General features: G+C 45.9%; 2 protein-coding genes across 11 annotated transcripts in view; one reads left to right on the forward strand and one right to left on the reverse strand.

Annotated features, from left to right (window-relative positions):
• Window positions 1–2,333: 2,333 nt before the first annotated feature.
• On the forward strand, window positions 2,334–13,693 carry LOC112970521 (2-epi-5-epi-valiolone synthase-like). Its single transcript, XM_026075008.1, is given in 8 exon segments — window positions 2,334–2,416; window positions 4,700–5,277; window positions 5,280–5,329; window positions 6,792–6,868; window positions 6,870–7,017; window positions 7,620–7,751; window positions 13,185–13,285; window positions 13,513–13,693. Coding segments are annotated over 8 exon segments (1,350 nt in total).
• Window positions 12,828–18,152, reverse strand: part of MITF (melanogenesis associated transcription factor) — a 112,781-nt gene continuing 107,456 nt past the window's right edge. For all 10 annotated transcript variants that reach the window (XM_026074783.1, XM_026074788.1, XM_026074789.1 and 7 more), the window contains one exon: window positions 12,828–16,835. In XM_026074783.1, coding sequence (XP_025930568.1) covers window positions 16,434–16,835 — 402 coding nt within the window. In that variant the 3' untranslated portion in view covers window positions 12,828–16,433. The remainder of the gene's footprint in view (window positions 16,836–18,152) is intronic.

The raw sequence follows: 18,152 nt of genomic DNA on the forward strand, positions 1-18,152 counted from the left end.
AAAGCCAATTTATCAACTTCTAAAATGAAACAAAAGACATTTTGATGCCTCCCAGAACAGAATAGGAAAATATAAATGGAAAATAACAAAATGCCCACTAAAAAGAAAAACAAATAAAATAAGTCCCAACACTCTGTAGATTGCTATTAATCAAAACAAATAAACAAGACAAAAAGAACAGACTTCCCTGCATACCTAAGATTACCCCAGCATATGGTTTAGTAAACAACAAACTGAATTAGGCCCTGCAGCTGCTGTGGAAAGCAATGCAAATTGTGTTTGGATTAGGAGTTAAAATTTTAGATGCGTATTTTGTAAACAGACAGCATAAGAGGTTTACTATTTCATCTAATCCTCCCACCACTAGCTTTGGAGGTGACTTTGGACAAGTTGCTTCTACTCTGGTGACTCTATTGTCCCTTTCCGTAAAATGGGGATAATAGTCTGTCCTCTCTGGAAAGCACTCTGCTGTCTAGAGATGAAACAAGCAGTGAGAGCTAGACCTTAGGAGTTATTAACACTAATCAAGTAACTCTCCCTGGAGCAGGGCTAAACAGCTTTAGAGGTTTTTTCTTGTAGCTTTTCCCCAAACTAAATTTGGGATAAGTCTAGGTTCCTAAATGAGCTCAGCTTCAATTAAGTCTTCGACTCAATGAGAGAGAGGTCTTGTTCTATGGGCTCTTGAAGAACAAATTTTCCAGTCTCTGGTTTTACACCTGTTTTCAGTTTTCTTGATCTTTGTTTATGAACAAGGACAGCTTTCAGAAAAACAGCCAAGGAGAAAGCAAAGATGGATTTGTACCTTTGGGCACTGTTGGTGAAATCAAAGCAAGATCCTCCTCTGTGCTTAGCAAGCACAACTTTATGCCAAGGGAGTGTTTGATGTGGCAAGCTAAACCCAAGGCCTGGGGCCCTCTAAACGCCCTAGCAGGAAGATCATACAGAAAGGTGGATTGTGCATCTCTGAATTCTATGGGGAGCAGGGCTCTGGGCTGCTGTCAGGGGCGGTGTGTCCAGGCCAACGGTGTAAGGGGCTCACCTCTGCTTCCCTGCACCTCGATCACACCATCGTTTGATGGAGAGGAGGAAATCTGTCCTCTTTATGCGAGCCCAACCTGCCTGTCAATGTGCCACAGGGGCAGAGAGARGAAGTCTCGCTGAATGCCCTGGAGGAGAGCTGGCTGCCTGGTCTCTCCTAAAGACGTGAAAGGACAAGTGAGGAGAGAGAAGCTCACTGCTGAGCCCCTCGCGGGGGGACGCTCACCTTCCCTCCTCATCAGTCGAGCTGGGGGAGCTCCTCGGCAAAGCAGCAGCAGATTTTCCTTTTGTGTGATACTGCATCACACACTCTGGTCACGATGGCAAGAGCTCCTTGTACACCTACCTTGAGAAAGCCATTTCAAACGAACCTCAACATACTATAAGAGACAGTACCATATGGCCCATCCTTGTATGCTCATCTGTGGAGCTATTTATATACATTACCTAAGATAATAAGCTTTAATATAAGATAATTTATATCTATAAGATAACAAGATATTTTTTTTTTAGTAAAAGCATCATCTTAATGCAACAATTAAATAAAGACTGCAGAAAAGCTTGGGAGCCCAGGGGCAGGGAAAGACTGAGGTCCCATTACCTAGACCACATTGCTAATTTTGAAACAATTCCACTGTAAGAAAACTTCAGCACTTCAACAAAGTCCCACGGAAAGCTGTGCATACTAATCAAAACTCTACTGATGCCATGAACAGCAGGGTCAGGCAGCAAACTCTCTCTGGTTATTCTTTTTAAGCCAACAGCAAAAGTTAAAAAGTTTTTTTAAAAAAATCATTCCATTTCTCAACAAAAGCGAATCCTGGGAATGTGAGCTCAAAAGAGGTTTAAACTGCTTGTGTCAATCCCATCCCCACCCTCCTGATGCTGTCTCGCCCTCGTAAGAGCGGGTTAGAGCCCAGCCACATCAGAGACTCCACACCACAAAGGAGTTCCTGAACAGCTTCTGAGATTCACACAAATTGTCTTTCATAACGTTAAATTTGCTGTAGGGCATCATGTCGGAAGTTAGTTTACGTACTCCTATTGTATTTCCTAAGCATTATAAAACTAACTGGTTATACAACCCTATCCTGGTTCTTGCATGTGTCTTCTAATGGTCTTACCACCCCTAACTTACATCCCTAGGTTAGATAATCCTTGTTTTGTAATTGTTTTCTCCTGTACAGATGAGACCTCCCCTTCCAAAGTCTGGTCAAACTGGAGCCTTTAAAAAGCATCTCAAATCACCCAGTTAGGTGCAATCTCTCAGCATGGAGATTTTACCTTCGAGAAAAATGCCGGTGTCTGAAGAGGTCTTCGCAACAACTGCCCCAGCAGCCCTGCCGGAGAGGCCCCGGCAGACGGACTTCCAGCTCATGTGAGTCAAAAGCACRTGGTGCTGAATCAAGAAGGGAGAAGCCTTATCGGACTGCAAGGRCAAGATAACTCTCTCTGAAGCTAAGATGTAAGTATAGGAACCCACTGTTAATTCATGATTACACTGGACGACTCTAGTTAGCCATATTGCTTTCTCTTGCCGCTGGGCCACATCTCAGGTGGAAGACGTTCTCGCACGCTGTTGCGACTGAAGCCCACCACCATTAAGTGTACGTTCCCAGCCACAGCACATCCTGCCTGGCGTCTAAACGGGGGCAAGTATGGCAGCACAGGTAAGGTGGCTGCCATTCTGCTTGGCACAGACAGGTCCAGTCACAGAGGATATTTTTATCAACAGCATGAATATTGTAGATGGGGAGTTTCTTTAAACCTCTGAAAAACCTGTGTGGAACTTCTGAATGCTGCACTTGGACTTTTTWATTTTTCCTGTGCACACATGTATTCTTTGCGTGCAAAAGCTCACGCACAGTCATATGAGAAGGATGCATTTATAGAGAGGCAGTTTCAGGTAAATGAAATGCCTAGATGGAAAAAATAAACACAGTAGTAAAAGTCACTGACAGGAGCAWAAGCATAGCACATTTTTCAAACTGTAGAAGTCATCTAACACTACTTCAGACAGAGGAGAGAGACAAGTTTTCCCCCAGAGAGAAATACAGCTCTTTGAGATATTACATCTCTCCAGTTAATTATCCTTTAATCACAGGATCCCCCTTTTCATTAGAACACGGTGTCCCCTTTGGTGATGCAATCCTCCTTAACAGGGCTGTATTTTGCATATCTTTTTTTTCCCAGTATTTGTAATATTCATGTTTTAATACCATCAAGYCTAACTGTCTTCTCAGCCAGGTCAGTGGGTTCGTCACCACAATGGTATGTTCAGCCTCAAATTCACTTGCATTTTCATACAGCAGGTGCACAGCAATAGGTGCTAGCTGTTGTGCTGGCCAACACACAAAACTGATTCCACTAAGCAACATTTAAAATGTTCCTATCTCTTAAGGGTTACGTCCTGGAGATGGATGCACATACAGTTAAGTTACAGCTATAATGCATTATGATGTCCGCAATGATGCTTGTTGTAATACTGCATTTTAAAAGCCCAGAAGAAATTTTCTGGAAGGCATAAATCCCCACCTTTTTTGTTCAACTCCTACAAAAGTTAGGACCAGATTYAAAGACAATATGGTATCAAAGAAATCAGAAAAACACCTAGTTAGACCTATAAGAGGAAGTGGAGGTACGTGTAAAAGGAAATTTGATTGCCAGCGAGCCATCTGTTCATTCAAAAAATAAGGTGAAGGTTCACAGAAACTTTCAATTTTTGTCCAAACACAGCTCAAGAAGAGGTTTCATATAAAATACATTGAGGGGGTTAATTCTGTCTTTTTTTTTCTATCTCTTTCAATTTCTTTTCTCAATTTCCAACAAAGTAAAAAAGCCAGAAGAAACCTACAAATTGTTTTTCCCTGGCACCCACCTCCCAAAAGGAAAAGTAATAACTAGATTACTGTGTGGTTTCTTCGCTGTTTTAGCCATATACTATATACTATATGCCATMTTTATAAGATTTTGTTTATCCTTTAAAACTCCAGTGGGCTCAGCCCAGTATGGAAATTTTTCCCAACTCTCAAATCATTTTCTTTTTCCCGCCTGGGAACACTTCCTCTTTCTATCATATCTCTTTTGAGATAAGGTGACCCCCAATTCCAACTGGAGGGTTGTAGAGATACGATTTTGTAGTGTGTGCGCAGGCATGCGTAGACACACAGACAGGAATAAATCAATTCTATTCACCCAGATCTACTGGGCAGYAGACATTTGCTTCTTAGACGCTTTGAAAAACTTTGACAATTTCTTCTCCATGCCCTTTCRGAAAGCTGAAACGATTGGTCTAAGGTTTTCTACTGTTTTATTGACAAAGGAGTAAATTAGGAGGGAAACGATTTACCTCTCCAGCCATGCAAGGTCTCCGTTATATCTTTATCGTGTAGATGTTAAGCCATTTGACTTTTCATTGAAACGCGGGTGGGTCACTCCAGTGCTGAAGCAAGGCAGCTCTTAATATGTATCTTCCACCACCCCAGGTCCCCCTGAGAGTCTGTTGTGAAGACCTGCACCGCCTTCRCAGAGAAGTGGCTAACCCTAAAGGGAAACTGCATGATCCCAGGCCCTGGTGGCTACATCCTTAAACTAATTCAGGCGCACAAAGTACAAAAGGAGAATACAATGATTTCAAACTGTGTTTTCTGATCCTTGGCAGAGGTGAATGTGTTTCTGAAGGCGGGATTTCCTGGACGATTGAAGCTCCCATCTATTTTTGCTACAAAGTGGTAGAGACGTACAACATTCTGGATCCCTCTAACACCACTCTCCTTTGGGGTCACATTACTGACCCCCAGCAACTAGAGCTGGCCACCAGTAGCAAAATGAAGCTGAGGCGTTTTATTGTCATGGATGAAGTAGTCGATGACCTTTATGGCTCCAAAGTGAGACAGTACTTCGAAGAGAATAACATTCAATACAAAATCCTTGCCCTGCCTACCACCAAAGAAACRAAATCCATGGATTTGGTCTTGAACATCTTGCAAGAAGTTCAGACCTTCAGCATYGACAGGCAAACAGAGCCCATCATCGCCATCAGAGGAGGAGTTTGCCTGGATATTGTAGGGCTCGCAGTGTCGCTCTACAGAAGACGCACCCCCTACATTTGTGTCCCAACCACCCTCCTGTCCTACATTGACGCCAGTGTGAGGGCAAAGAATGGGGTGAATTTCCTCCAGTGCAAGAACAAGCTTGGAGGCTACACTCCTCCAGTAGCTAGTTTTCTGGATAGATCCTTCAAAGTATTCCTCGGCGACACATCTCCAATGGCCTTGATGAAATTTTAAAGGTYTGAGCTTTTTGCAGCTGCAGTTTTTAAATCTGAAGCATTGGGGAGCTCTCCATTGGCATCCATGGCCTTGTATAAATTGCCTTATAGATACTAGAGGTGGGCCTTCAAGGCTACTTTGGTACTATCAACTCTTATTGAGCTCATATATATATTTTACAACTTCTAGACTTCTTAAAACATCCCTTACGTATCATGCTTAGTGCTAATTCTGTAAACACCAAAACTCAAGGCCAGATGCAGGCAAAGGGCAGAACCAGGGAAGAAAGCAGCTTCCTATTCAGACTGATCCACAGCACACTTAAATAAACTGATGTCAGAGAATTTGAGGCTTACTATATTAGGGATTGTTCATAATCTGCAAGATCATTTTTGCAGCTACCTCACGAGGTACATCAAATGGGGTCAATCAATCTCCTGTGAGACAAATTCGACTTCTAAAAATACCAGTGGAAGCGCACAGTAAATGGTTTTATGCCTGAAGAGAACTTTTGATAAAGCAGACTTCAAGCTATTTAAATGTATTAAATATGAATTCATCAGCAGCACTCTCGGGTGCTTGCGCAGTGCAAACTCCCCAGGGTACCTGGGGGCGGCTGGCAGGCACCAAGGACTGGTCGCTGTTCCCCATTGAAAGGGGAGCTTAATGCTAGAATCAAGGGGTGAACAAATCCATTCTTGTAATAACAAAACCCTTCTGAACCCTCATATTCCCCATATCATGGTTCTTTCCCACCTTCCCTCCTACAAAACGCAATCCCAAGGGCTAGGTGTGAGTTATCCTGGGGATGCCCACCGTTCAGCTGAAGCAATCCCGATTTTACAAGCAGGTACACAGATAGTCAAAGCCCATTACAAACTACCTGCTGGGCTGCTGGAGCCTGTAGAAAACCCACAGGGTGGTTAGGGTTGGCTGGCAGTGAGGGTACTCGTCCTGCAGCGTTCCCATCATCTCTGCCATTTTGCCACAGCCCCACTGGGCATTTCCACACTYCTTTTTGCTTACATCTTCACTTACCATAGGTGACAACAACATGTATAACACCACCAAGTCATATTCCCTAGAGACTCAGAGGAGAGAGGCTTGCATGCAGGTTACCATGTCAGAAAGCMAGAACACACTGAATCCCATATAAATTTGCTAAAATACAAGCATAGGAGGAACATCTCCCGAATGGGGACCAAACTGCAGAATGGTATCTGCTGAATATACCACAAACCTGTACTTCCTCCCTACTCCTGCAGCCCCATGCACATGCTAACCAGAAGCTGTGTCTACAGAAATATTTTTTTCAAATTGCATAGGTAGAACTTGCCCTCACACCAAGCAAGTACAGGAATTTCTTTGCTAGCGCACACCATTATATTATAGTCCAGTCTATTGAAACACTCAAAGTTTTCAACAGCATGTACAAGGATCACATAATTATTTTTAACTACATTTTTATGCTCTTTTTCCTAGATGGCACTCATGAAACACAAAGGGTTGTCTGACTTGCTCAAGAGCCATGGAAAATACTCTCTGGACACCAAGTTTCAGTGACTCTGCCGGCCGTGGGGATGCTGCACTCCAGACCACCAGAATTGCCATCGAAACCATGTTGGAAGAGTTGGCTCCCAGTCTCTGGGAGGATGGTCTGGACAGATGGGTTGATTTTGGTCACCTTATAAGCCCAGAACTGGAAATGGTGAGTGACAGACTTTATATTGCAACATCTGTCCAAAAAAAAAAAAGTTTTCAATAAGCATCATGAAAAAATCACATGTCCATCCATGTTTCATATTTAGACTAAAAGCCTCACATTTTTTTCTTTACTAGACATTTAGACATTTTCCAAATCACAAAGGACATCAGATTTCAGGGAAGCCCCCAGATATCACCATAACATGACCAACAACATGAGCTATTACAGTGCAAATATTGCAAAGCATGAAGACCATAGGCCTTATTACACGGGAGAAATTGCCGCTGAGGAATGAGGGGGGAGGACTAGACCTTATGCAAAATTCAGAGGTTTTTTTCTCCATCCCATTGTGCTCTTCGTCAGCAATGTGAATAGGATGAGAATTAGATTCTGGGTCTCTATGGGAGATTTTACATGCAATTAATCATGTGTAAAAGAGATCTTCCTCTGCGACCCATAAATCATAAGATCTTAATATCTAGCACATTCCTACTTCTACTGCTGTGAGCTGAATATTAATTTTCATGAGTACTTTTAGAAAAAAAACTAATTATTTACTGCCTGCGAACCCTTTTCCTCCCCCATCTGCCTTTGTTGTGTTTCAGCAGGTTYTACCATTGCTGATGCACGGGGAGGCCGTGAACATCGAGATGGCATTCGTGATCTACGTGGCCTACGCCGGGGGCTCCTCACCCCCGCGGAGAAGGAGCCAGTGCATGCAGGGCCTGGAGCTGCTGGTGTGGCACGGCGGGGCTCTCTTCGAGGGCGCCTGCCCTGGGCTGGGCCGGGGTTTTGGAGAGGGGATGCTTGAAGCGAGGGAGCCCCCAGGAGCGGGACCGCAATGGGCAGCGGCTGCCCGGGCTGGAGCATCTCCCGGCACCTCCAGCCCCGGAGGCCCGGCCCTGGACCCGAGCGCCGGCGAGCTTGGCCAGAGCCCTTTCGCAAGGGGCAGCGGGCTTTGGGGCAAGCTCTTGCAATATAGTCCTCTGGAAAATACCATTTTCCGCCCCCTCTAGAAATTTATCTATTCCTTTTCTGGTTGCAGCTGTCCCAAAAGGCTTCCAGGGCGCGGGGGCAGGAGGTAACAACCCCACCGAGGAGGGGGCGATACTACACCAGGAAACCTGCCCCGCAGTCCTGTGGTTGCACGTTTCTGGACTTAATTGTGCTTCTCTTAAAATCTCAATAAACCTGCCGAGAGGCAGGATCCTCCCCTTGGGTCTAGCCACCAGAACTCAGTTAAGGACTGAGATCTAATTAAACGCTTTATGATCGACCAGTTCACTCGGGAAACMTTACAAACCTTGCAGGACGTTATGGCAGCTGGCAGCCTAACTGCAGCGCTCTGGCAAACAGACCACGGAGCGAGAGCGAGACACCTCCTCTGCTATACTCGAAAATATTTTAGAATAACCCCTGAGAAAAAGAGGTTAGCCGGTTACCATGCCTAGGAATAATGCTTAAAAGCTAAGTTATGTCTCTCCAATACCTGGGGCAGAACGTTCTCACATATAAGACATAGAAGCCTAAATAAAAGCAACGCATAAGGCGAGGCTGCAATGTCTCACACCGGTATCCATCCAGACCTTTCCCGCCAGGCTCAGCCTCGGCTTTCACAGGGACGCAGACCCCTGCAAACTGCTCGGGGAGTCACTCGCCCTCCTGCTAAATCCACGCCGGAGCGTGGACGAACGAGCCCGGACGAACGCTCCTGCCCTGCCCTGCGCGCGGAGCGGCTCGGTGCCCAAAGCGAGCGGCCACGACTGAATTTTAAAGAAAAYGAATGTAGTAGCACCTGTGAAACCGTATAAACCCCGGAGCTGCGTGGAGCAAGAAGAACATTGGCTTCTGACCTGAACTACTCATTTCAAACGCTCTATTCGAAAGGAAACACGTTGGACCTGCAGAGTCCCCAGCGAGCGAGCGCCAACAAGCAGAACCACCAGAGAGCTGCAGCGTATTTCTCAGTAAGCGGTAATTTCTCTCCATACTACAGCAAGGGATTTTTTCCCCCCATCAGCAGATACAATATAAAAGTTGTATAAAAGAGGTAAAGTAGGCTATCCACCTCACCATTTTKGGCAGTCTGAGTTCTTTCCTTTTGCTCAGCTCATTCGAACCAGCGAGAACGGGGGCGCAGCCRTTTCAGCCGTCGCTCTCGGGCAGAAGGAGCGACACAGGAGCGGTCGCGCAGTCCCGGGGGGCGACGTCGACCAGCCCGCGGCGGGACGCGCGCCGACCGCGAAAACTTCCAGGCGACGGGCTCCTTCTCCCTGGAGGCCGAACCAGGAGAATCGCAATAACAAACAGCCTTTGAATTATTTACAGCACCTATTATTGCAGCATTAGTATTATTTTTTTCCTTATGTCGCACCGGTTTGTGCTGATGCGCCGGCTTCTACGTCGCTGAAGTAATAAAAGCTATTAAAAAAGTTTTAAAATGCCAATGCCATGGCTGCGTGCAGCGTATGGACGAGGATATTGGCACGTGCTAGAGCGCAAACCTCCCTGGAAGAGCAGCCAGCCGGTGGGAGGACAAGTTTTTGGAGGGCATTTTTTTTTAAGAGGGGATTTTGCTTTTATTTCTTCGCCCCAGAAGGATACCAGCGGCTTTGGCACCGCGCACGGAGCGGCGAAAGCGAAGAAGGGCTAGCGGCAGCAAAAGGCGACCGGCTCAGCACAGCAATACCAAAACCAACCCGAACGAGCGCCTCCCACCCCCGCGGGCACGTCTTGCCCCCGTCCGGAGGCCAATTAAGGGCGCAATTAGGACTGAAAAGCGAACGCCTGACTATTATTTTTTTCCCACCCTTCCTGCTACCTCAGGTGACAGAATACAATCAACCTCTGACACGCTTGGTTGCTTAGTAGCAGACAGCCTCATTTTTAATTATATATTAAAATATGCTAAAGAACATAAAACGGCGGTGTGACTAATACGTGTGTATCAAGAAAGGCATATGACAGCAACTAAATTGCCTTAGTGTCTGATAAAGAGTGCCTCTGCCAGGCTTGTCACCAAAAGATCAAGGGAAGGAGGTGCAAAGTATTATTAATAAAACAGTGACTTTTTAAAATACACCTCATTGTTTGCAGTGCTTTTTTTTTTTTTTTTTTTAAGACGTCTAGCATGAATTCAATTCTTTTCCATTTATTCAGCTTTAATTCCTTCTTTTCAAATGGAGCTATTATCATTAGGCCTAAAATCTCTGCTTATTTTCTTATTACCTCCAATAAAGTATTACTCCAAAGAGGAAACTGGAAAGCGGCACGGGATCCAGCCGCGTTCTCCGCAGTGCAAGTTCTTTACGGATTTGTTGGAACAAAATTACTAAGCTGTGAGAGGACGAGAAACTGTTTTATTATTTGCATGTTCTGAAGTCACTTCTGCAACTCTCTGCTCTACAAACTGCTTTTCAGCTGCCTTCAGGGGGGGAAAAAAAAGAAAAAAAAAGAAAAAAAAAGACGATGGGCTCYGATATGTTTTAGCGAAGGAGCAGCTAAGCRGTTACAGCTTGGGTCCAGTCAACAGCAGCGCTCAATACACCCCACGTTAAACGAGAATCAGGCCAGAGGTCTTCAACAGATGCTAACGGATTTTGACTGAATATAGTTAAAGCGGCTAAACAGACCTCACCGAACACGACGGCAATTGCGCTGCTCTTGCCCAACGTGCAGCACGCGCTTCACCGCTCCCCGCGCGCCTGCCGCGAGCTCTTCCCCTTGGYGCAGACGACGCGCCGCGTCCAGCCAAAACCCCTTGCAAAATTACGGCGCTGAACCATGACGCGCGCTACAGCGGCRCCAGCTCCCCGGCACGCCGCGCTGCCCCCGCGCCGGGACGCGGCCGCGAGCTTTAACATGGTGGGATTAACCCGGTGCCGCCGGCTCGCGCAGCCCCTCTCCCTCGCGCCCCCCTGGCCCCCAAACCCGAGCGCCGCCCGCGCCTCGAGAGGGGCTGCCGGCTGCTCCCCGGGAGCATCCCGCYGCCGAAGGCTTCCCGCTCCCGCGGCGCGGGGGGGAAAGCCACGGAAAGGGACGCTCGCGTGGAGAGCTGCCCCCGAAGGCAGCAAAAGCGGAGCGGTTGCACGGATGCGGCTCCGACGGGAGCCGCGGACCCAGCACAGCCCCGCCACCAGCGCCGCCAGCCAAGCACGCGTCTGCCCTAGCCCAGAAGCCAGGATTCACGCCTGTGCCTTTGCTTTAATAAATCCGGGCAACTTTTTCAAGCTGCAGTTTTAAGAGCGTGCATTTCAAAACCACTCGAGAACACAGCGTAATCGGCTTTGAGCACAGACCCAAACCAGACGCGGCGGCAGGAGGAACGGCAGCCGCCGAAGCTGCCGAGGCAGAGAAACGCGCCGGTCGTTCCCAGGCGCTTGGTGACGCCGGGCTCCGCGATCCGTCCCCTCTTCCCCATCGACGGAGCGCGCGGCACGGCGACAGCACAATGGGCCGATCCAGCCGGGCCGGCACGGCGAGGACCTCGGCAGCGCCGGCACGGGGCTTCCAAAGCAAACCAGACCCAAGCGGTTATTAAGTCCCTTTCCCATCCGCTTTCCTACCCTCCACGGAAAGCTTCAGGCACGCGCAAAAGAGAAAAGGTTGCTAACAAGAATCACTACCGCTTCGTCACTGATACAGATTGTGGAAGTTCTTACAGCTTTTACGCCCATGATTGATTTTCTTCCCGCTCTTCACCTGGTTTTGCAATCAAGCCAAAAGGCCAGCAGAGCCGTTCCCACAGATATCGAGAATTCACCCCCAAAATACAACACCAGTAATATCGACTGCAGAAAGGAAAGCCAACCTACATATATAAGTTCGGTCCTAATTTAAAAACCATGTCCTGAGTTGCCAACAACGAGAATCTTACTGTTGTACCAAAATGCCACATTCTAACGCTGCCTTGGATTTCTCAAAGAAGAAACAGTGTTATACAATGACTGCTGAAAGCACCTTCTAGAGGCTTTAACTCAAATGTTTTATAGAAAAGGGGTGCAGGTCTTCTCTACAGCATTCATGGCAAAGTCAGGTATCGTTACTCAGAATTATTATTGCTTTTTTAAAATAGAGCGATGCAGGACACCTAGTGCTTTTCAATTGCAGGCTTTTGTTTTGTTTTTAATTAACAAATATTTTCTACTCCTAACAATATCAGATTTTTAAAAGACCCAGGCCAATTTCAAAAGACACGAGCCAATCAAAACTTCTGGTCACAATTTGTTGCAATTGAATATATTTAGGGCTTAAAAACATGCAGTAGCGCATGTTCCCCACCACTGCTGCTGCAGCAATGTCCACAGATGAGGCGAGGACTCCACGGCACGTGAGCACACCAAGAGCGAGCGCCAAGGAATGAGACCGCACTAGATGAGGACAACGAAGAAACAGAAAAGTAATGAAGATGGGAAGACAAAACAGCAAACCCCCACCTGGCCCCTCACCAGATCAGAAGCAACGGCTTGCACGAGCTCGGGATAAGGAAGTTTGGGGAGGAAGGACTCGGAGGGCGTGAGGAAAGGGAGGACCCGGACTGCCACGTGCAGAGGTCAATTAGAGACGGCAGCGGGGTGGTCCTGGCTAGGGCTGTTGGATGGTAGGTGACCTCGCAGGAGTGAGGGGCTCCCCGCGAGCAGAGGACAACTAGACAGCTCTGGGGCGACCAGAATTACGGACTCTTACTCCAGGTCAGGAACACGGACACGTCCATCACCAAGTCACAAACACAGCAGCACTGCCGGGACTTCAGATACACACACACAAAAACACCAAGATTCACTTACACTGAAAACGAGTGGCTTACACAGACGTATGTGAAAAACCAAATGCTTTAATCCATCTATCAAGAACAACAGTTCAAATTATTTCATTGGATACATTAATATCGATCCATAATTTACAGTGCTATGGACCATACACAAATTATTGCTGCAGTCAACAGCAGATGAATATCAACATTACAGTACCAAGCATCATAGCAAGAGGCAGTAATTAATGTCACTTTTTCAAGAAATATAGGTATTTATACTATTATCAACATCAGCTTCCCCCCCAGTGCATTTTATGTCAAACAACATAAACGTAAGTGCATTATTTTGTGCTTTGTGCTTTCCTTGTGTACCTTCTTTTTGCTTTTACAGGTTGTACAGTTTAATATTGCTTTGTAGGCCAAAAGCAGTAAGGAAGAACTTCATGGTACTCTGCACGTTTGTGTTTGTCTCGTGGTTTTGGCAAAAGTGAGAGTTATTCGGTATCCTACCAAGGTCAGGTAAGCCACAGCCAGTCCAGCGCCAGGCAAAAGACACTGTCATCAGACAGCCGGACTGGGCAACGCTTCTGTCCATCTCGCTCCACCTTGCGCATCCAGACCCTGCCTCAAACCCCAAACCCCACGTAAAGCACCGCGATACACAAGAGARCGAAGACGCCTGGAATCGGTACGGCCCTGTATTTCCAGGGGTGTCCCGACTATCACGCCAAAACGTCTCCTCGCAGAAGAGGAGCAAACTCGGAGAAGGGCTGTGGCCTACGGAAACACGGGATGAGACAGCGAACGGGCCACAGCCGAGTCGTGCGTCACCTTAGAGGAGCACAACCCACTGAGCGGCGTTACGGGACGCACAACGTACGGCTGCTGGGGGCCACGGCAACTTGTATCAAGAAGTCCAGCTCTTGATACAACATTCGTTTTCTTGAATTCAAAGTCATCTCCGCACAGCATGCGGCCAAAATCRGAAGTCGTGGCTGTCAGCGAGTACCAGTGGTTTCACGTAAGCTTGAGAAAYATTCACATACCACAGTCCAGCCTTCAACTTCCGAACGGACAGCACAGGCATCAAACCAAAAACCTTATTCAGTGGTTTTCAAAGTCAGCGCGCGTAGCCTGGTCCTGCTGCACCAYGCCGCAGAGCCGTCCCTCTTCAGTAGGAAGGGCGACGCCACCCCGTGTTACGGCTACGAGCGTTTTACAGCCCCGGTTGTCTTTGCCCGTCACCATTAACACCCCGCGGCAGCACGCCGGGCTTCGCGCCAGCCGGGCTCGGTTGCTTTGCAGAGGATCGGAGCAGAAAGCGCCTGCCTGCGCCGTGCACCGCGCCGGGCCAYGGTGCACCCCAGGGGCTCGCCCGTCCCGTCCCGGGCACGGCTCCGTCCCGCCTAGCAAGGACACGCTCCCAAAAGCTGCCCGGGGCAGGCGTGGGGAGAGGCATCGTTATAAGCAAACTCCTGCTCTTCCTTCAAAAAAGCAACAGCCCGGCRATTGCATCAACGCTAACCTACAACTCGCGGCTCCAGCGGACACGACAACCGGAGAGCGGCGCCAGCGGAGACCCCTGGGCACCGAAGCCGAAAGCCGCAGCCTGCCAACACGCCGAGCCGGYGCCTCGCGGAGCGGGACCAGCCGCCGGCTGCCCGCGGATCCTCCCGCGGGAAGCGCTCGCRGCAGAGCGCGATCAGCCTCCCCGAAGGCCACCGCGACTCCCAGCGTCTTCAGCTGCCCCACCACTACCAAATTCACATTTCGTTTCTGAACACTGTAACTGTTGTGACCAAGGTTTCCTTATAAAGCCTGCCAAACTGGCACTCAAGTCGCTACCTGTTTTTTTTTTTGTTTTTTTTTTTTTTAATTACATATAATTTCCAGTGCAGCACACAGGAGAACGGGAAGCTCTTGTTTTCTCTATGTAGGCACCATGCCACACTTCAGTTTCCTAGAAAAGATCACCCTAAAGCCTTCTCCCACGCCACACTTCAGTCAGTGCTAGTCCAGGAAGACTACAACTAGAATTTAAGGCACTTCATTCTGAATGAGATATGCTTGCCTGCCACTTGCAAGTCAATTGTAGGCTGCTATGGAGAAATCCGTTCGATCCGTCTAGCTCATAACACCATACGTYATCTCTGTAAAACATCTAGGCTTGATAGAATACAAGTAAAACTACTGTTATTGCATAGGACTACACTTGAGTAGATAATGCACCAAACTACTTTTACAACATTGTTGCATGTTAAAAATTAATAACATTGTTATCAAGTAACAGTTATTTGCAGATACAGTAATTTACTCTTTTTTTTTCCTTTTTTTAATGTCAGCCCCAGTGCTGAAATAAAACACAAATTACTATAACGGGTATATTAACTACATATTACTTTTCAAGCATATTACTACTTTTTCTGTATCACTAAAAATAAATATGTAAGTTCAGTTTTTCTACAGAGCTGTTTTGTTTATTACCTAATCTAAATTTGTACTCTATCTTAAATGTGTTTAAAAACATTTTCAAAGTGAGACTGTAATATACAAAATATTCTCAAAATCTCTCTTAAAACACAGAACCCTGCATAAAAGCTTCCTTTCAAGTGTTTACAAAGAACGCAGAAAACTTCCAATGAGTTTTCAAAATGTCAAAAAATTGTTGCAATATTAAGAGGCAAATTCTTACAAATGAAATACAAATATATTTAAAACAAAAAGTTGAGGATAACTAAGGAATCCATGCAAATCAAAATAAACTGTACAATGCAATTTAAAAAAAAAGTAAAGCCAATTAGATATGTACAACACAATGTGCCCAGTTGATAAAATGTATCAATTTTTGTCCAAAGAGTGTATACCAATTTACAGTGCTCCTTCTTCATTTGTTGGCAAACCATCATCGCATGTTACAAAACAAAACAAAAAAATCTAAAAGAAAAACCTCGAACCATGATCAAAAGGAAAACCCAAACCAGCTCAGAGTGAAATTAAAGAGCACTCTGAGAAAGAGACTCGCATCTCCCTGCAATTTCTACTTCGTTTTCAGCAACAGCATCAAGAACATTTTATATCAGAATCAACACAATCAGGATGTTTCAACACTTTTTTTTTTGTCTGTATTCTGAGTGGAATAGTAATTTTTTTTTAAACACTTGTGATATAATGACCAAAGTTTGAGGGACACTGTATCTTTAAGGCAGCACTATTAAATCAACACAATTACAAAGCGGACTTTTTTGTTTTGGTTTCTTTACATTCTTTAACTTTACATTTTGTTTCCAAGTAAATAGGTTGCACAGAATTTACAGTTCTGCTATGCTCCCCTCCCCGCCCGAGTAGAAACACACTCTTCATGTGTAATTCTATTGCTTTGAGTAGATTTGACCAGTTCAAAGTTCTTGACGAATCCAGTTCACAGATACTGTACATATGCTGTACAATATTTTGGAGGCGTTGGTAGTTTTAAAATAGAATATACAAGTTTTCACAAAAAAATCTAAAAAAAAATTCTATATATAATATATACACACACGCACACACACTAGGCTACTGATGAAGCACAAGGAAAAAAAAAAATCAAAAAAAATTCTACAAAAGGTAAATTATTTAATCTACTGATCAAGAAACGAAGCAGTTTATGAAAGGCCATGCCAAGTATCTGCTAACAGGGGTGATCGGTGTCCTCCATGCTCACGCTGCTCCGCCTGCTACTCGTCTTCGACGCTCCAGGAGACACGGAGGAAAGTAGTGGGTCAGTTACTCCAACAGGGGAGAGAGTATCGTCCATCAAGATATCTTCCAGTTTGGATCCGATTTTTGCAGGGACACTGTAAGTGCCAGCCGGTTCAGTCACGTTTCCCAGGTTGTCGCTGAACGTGATAGTACCGTCGGTGAGATCGAGGGTGGTGGTGCACGACAGATCGGCGTGGTGCTGCATGATGTCTTGGTTGCAGTTGTCCAGGACAGGCTCTTGCTTGATGACCCGGTTCACCATATCGGGGGAGCACAGGCCTGTCGATGGGACCAGAGAGAGTCCGTGCGCCCGAGCTTGCATCTCAAGTTCCTGCCGAGAAGGATAAGGGGCAACTTAAAAAGCACAAAAGCAAAAACTCATCTTACGTTGCTTACTGGGATTTACAGTTTCCTACTAATGGACACCAACTGTTTCCTCCCTTCCCAGCAGCGGCAAACCAAGGTACAAGCAATGGTCTCCTGCCTCTCCTCGCCCCCTGCATACTTTCACCCAAGCCATGTTCTCCTGAAGAGCAGGAGGATGAACACCACCTACAAGCAGCACCTCGGAGGGAAGGTGACTGCTGAAGACACCTGCCGCTCTCAGTGACGATCCAGGAAGGCAGCACAAGTGCCATGGAGGCAACAGTTTCCCCCCCTCCCATCAGTGCACTGTTCTGTTACTGTGATATATATATATATATATATATATATATATATATAATTTTATAAAGCCTATCCAAATTGGTAAAAGTGTGAGAAAAGTTACTACAAATGACAGTTTTGGCCATACTGCAGGCTACATTTAGAAACTGAAAAAATTGAAACAGCACAACAACAGCAGAACAATAACCTTAGTGCTTTAAAAAAAAAAAAAAAAAATCCTATGAAGGCACAATATGTCTACGTGATGCTAACTGCTTCCTACTGAGACAGTGGAAAGGACACTTCCCACTCCACAGCTCTGCTAAAAATGCAGTTTGTTTCAAGCCAGAAGTCAGTCAAAACTGAACAACGACACTCCTGCACTAAGAAGATTCGATGAGAAATATGCAGGGAATTTATAGGAAGGCTTTAGGCTGTACATGCAGCCAGGATCCTTAGAATCTGCATGACAAGTTTAAATCCCACCTTCAAGTTTAATCACGTTATAGATGCATTTGACTGAAGACAGATAATAGAAGAACTTATTTAAGTGCCCTTTTCCAAATACAGCAGTAAGAGAGATGTTTTGATTCTACTTATGCATTAAATTAAGCAATCACAACAGTGTTGTGATTTCCTGGATATTCTTATCACAGAGGTTGATTAGAAGCCTTTTTCCATTTTCAAGCTCAGACAACAAGCCYGTGAGGGCACATCACAAGATCAAGCAGGAAAATGGAACAGAAAGCATTTCTCCCACCAGCCAACACGACAGAATTACAATACACAGAGCCCCCTATTCCGTACTTAATCAGAATCAACACAAAAAAGGAAAATACAGACTTTAGGTTATTTTCCCCCAGATGTATTGTCCAGTATTCAAGGATCTGTTTTTTACGCTATTTTGATTGAAATAGGAGCCAGAGCAGATGGATAGTGCAAACGATGAGGGAAGATGCTTAAGTGACCTGACCTAACTTTGAAACAGCACTGCTTGATGCTG

Source organism: Apteryx rowi, unplaced genomic scaffold, assembly GCF_003343035.1.
Source record: "Apteryx rowi isolate R43461 unplaced genomic scaffold, aptRow1 scaffold_4, whole genome shotgun sequence".
In the NCBI taxonomy this organism is placed as follows: Eukaryota; Metazoa; Chordata; class Aves; order Apterygiformes; family Apterygidae; genus Apteryx; species Apteryx rowi.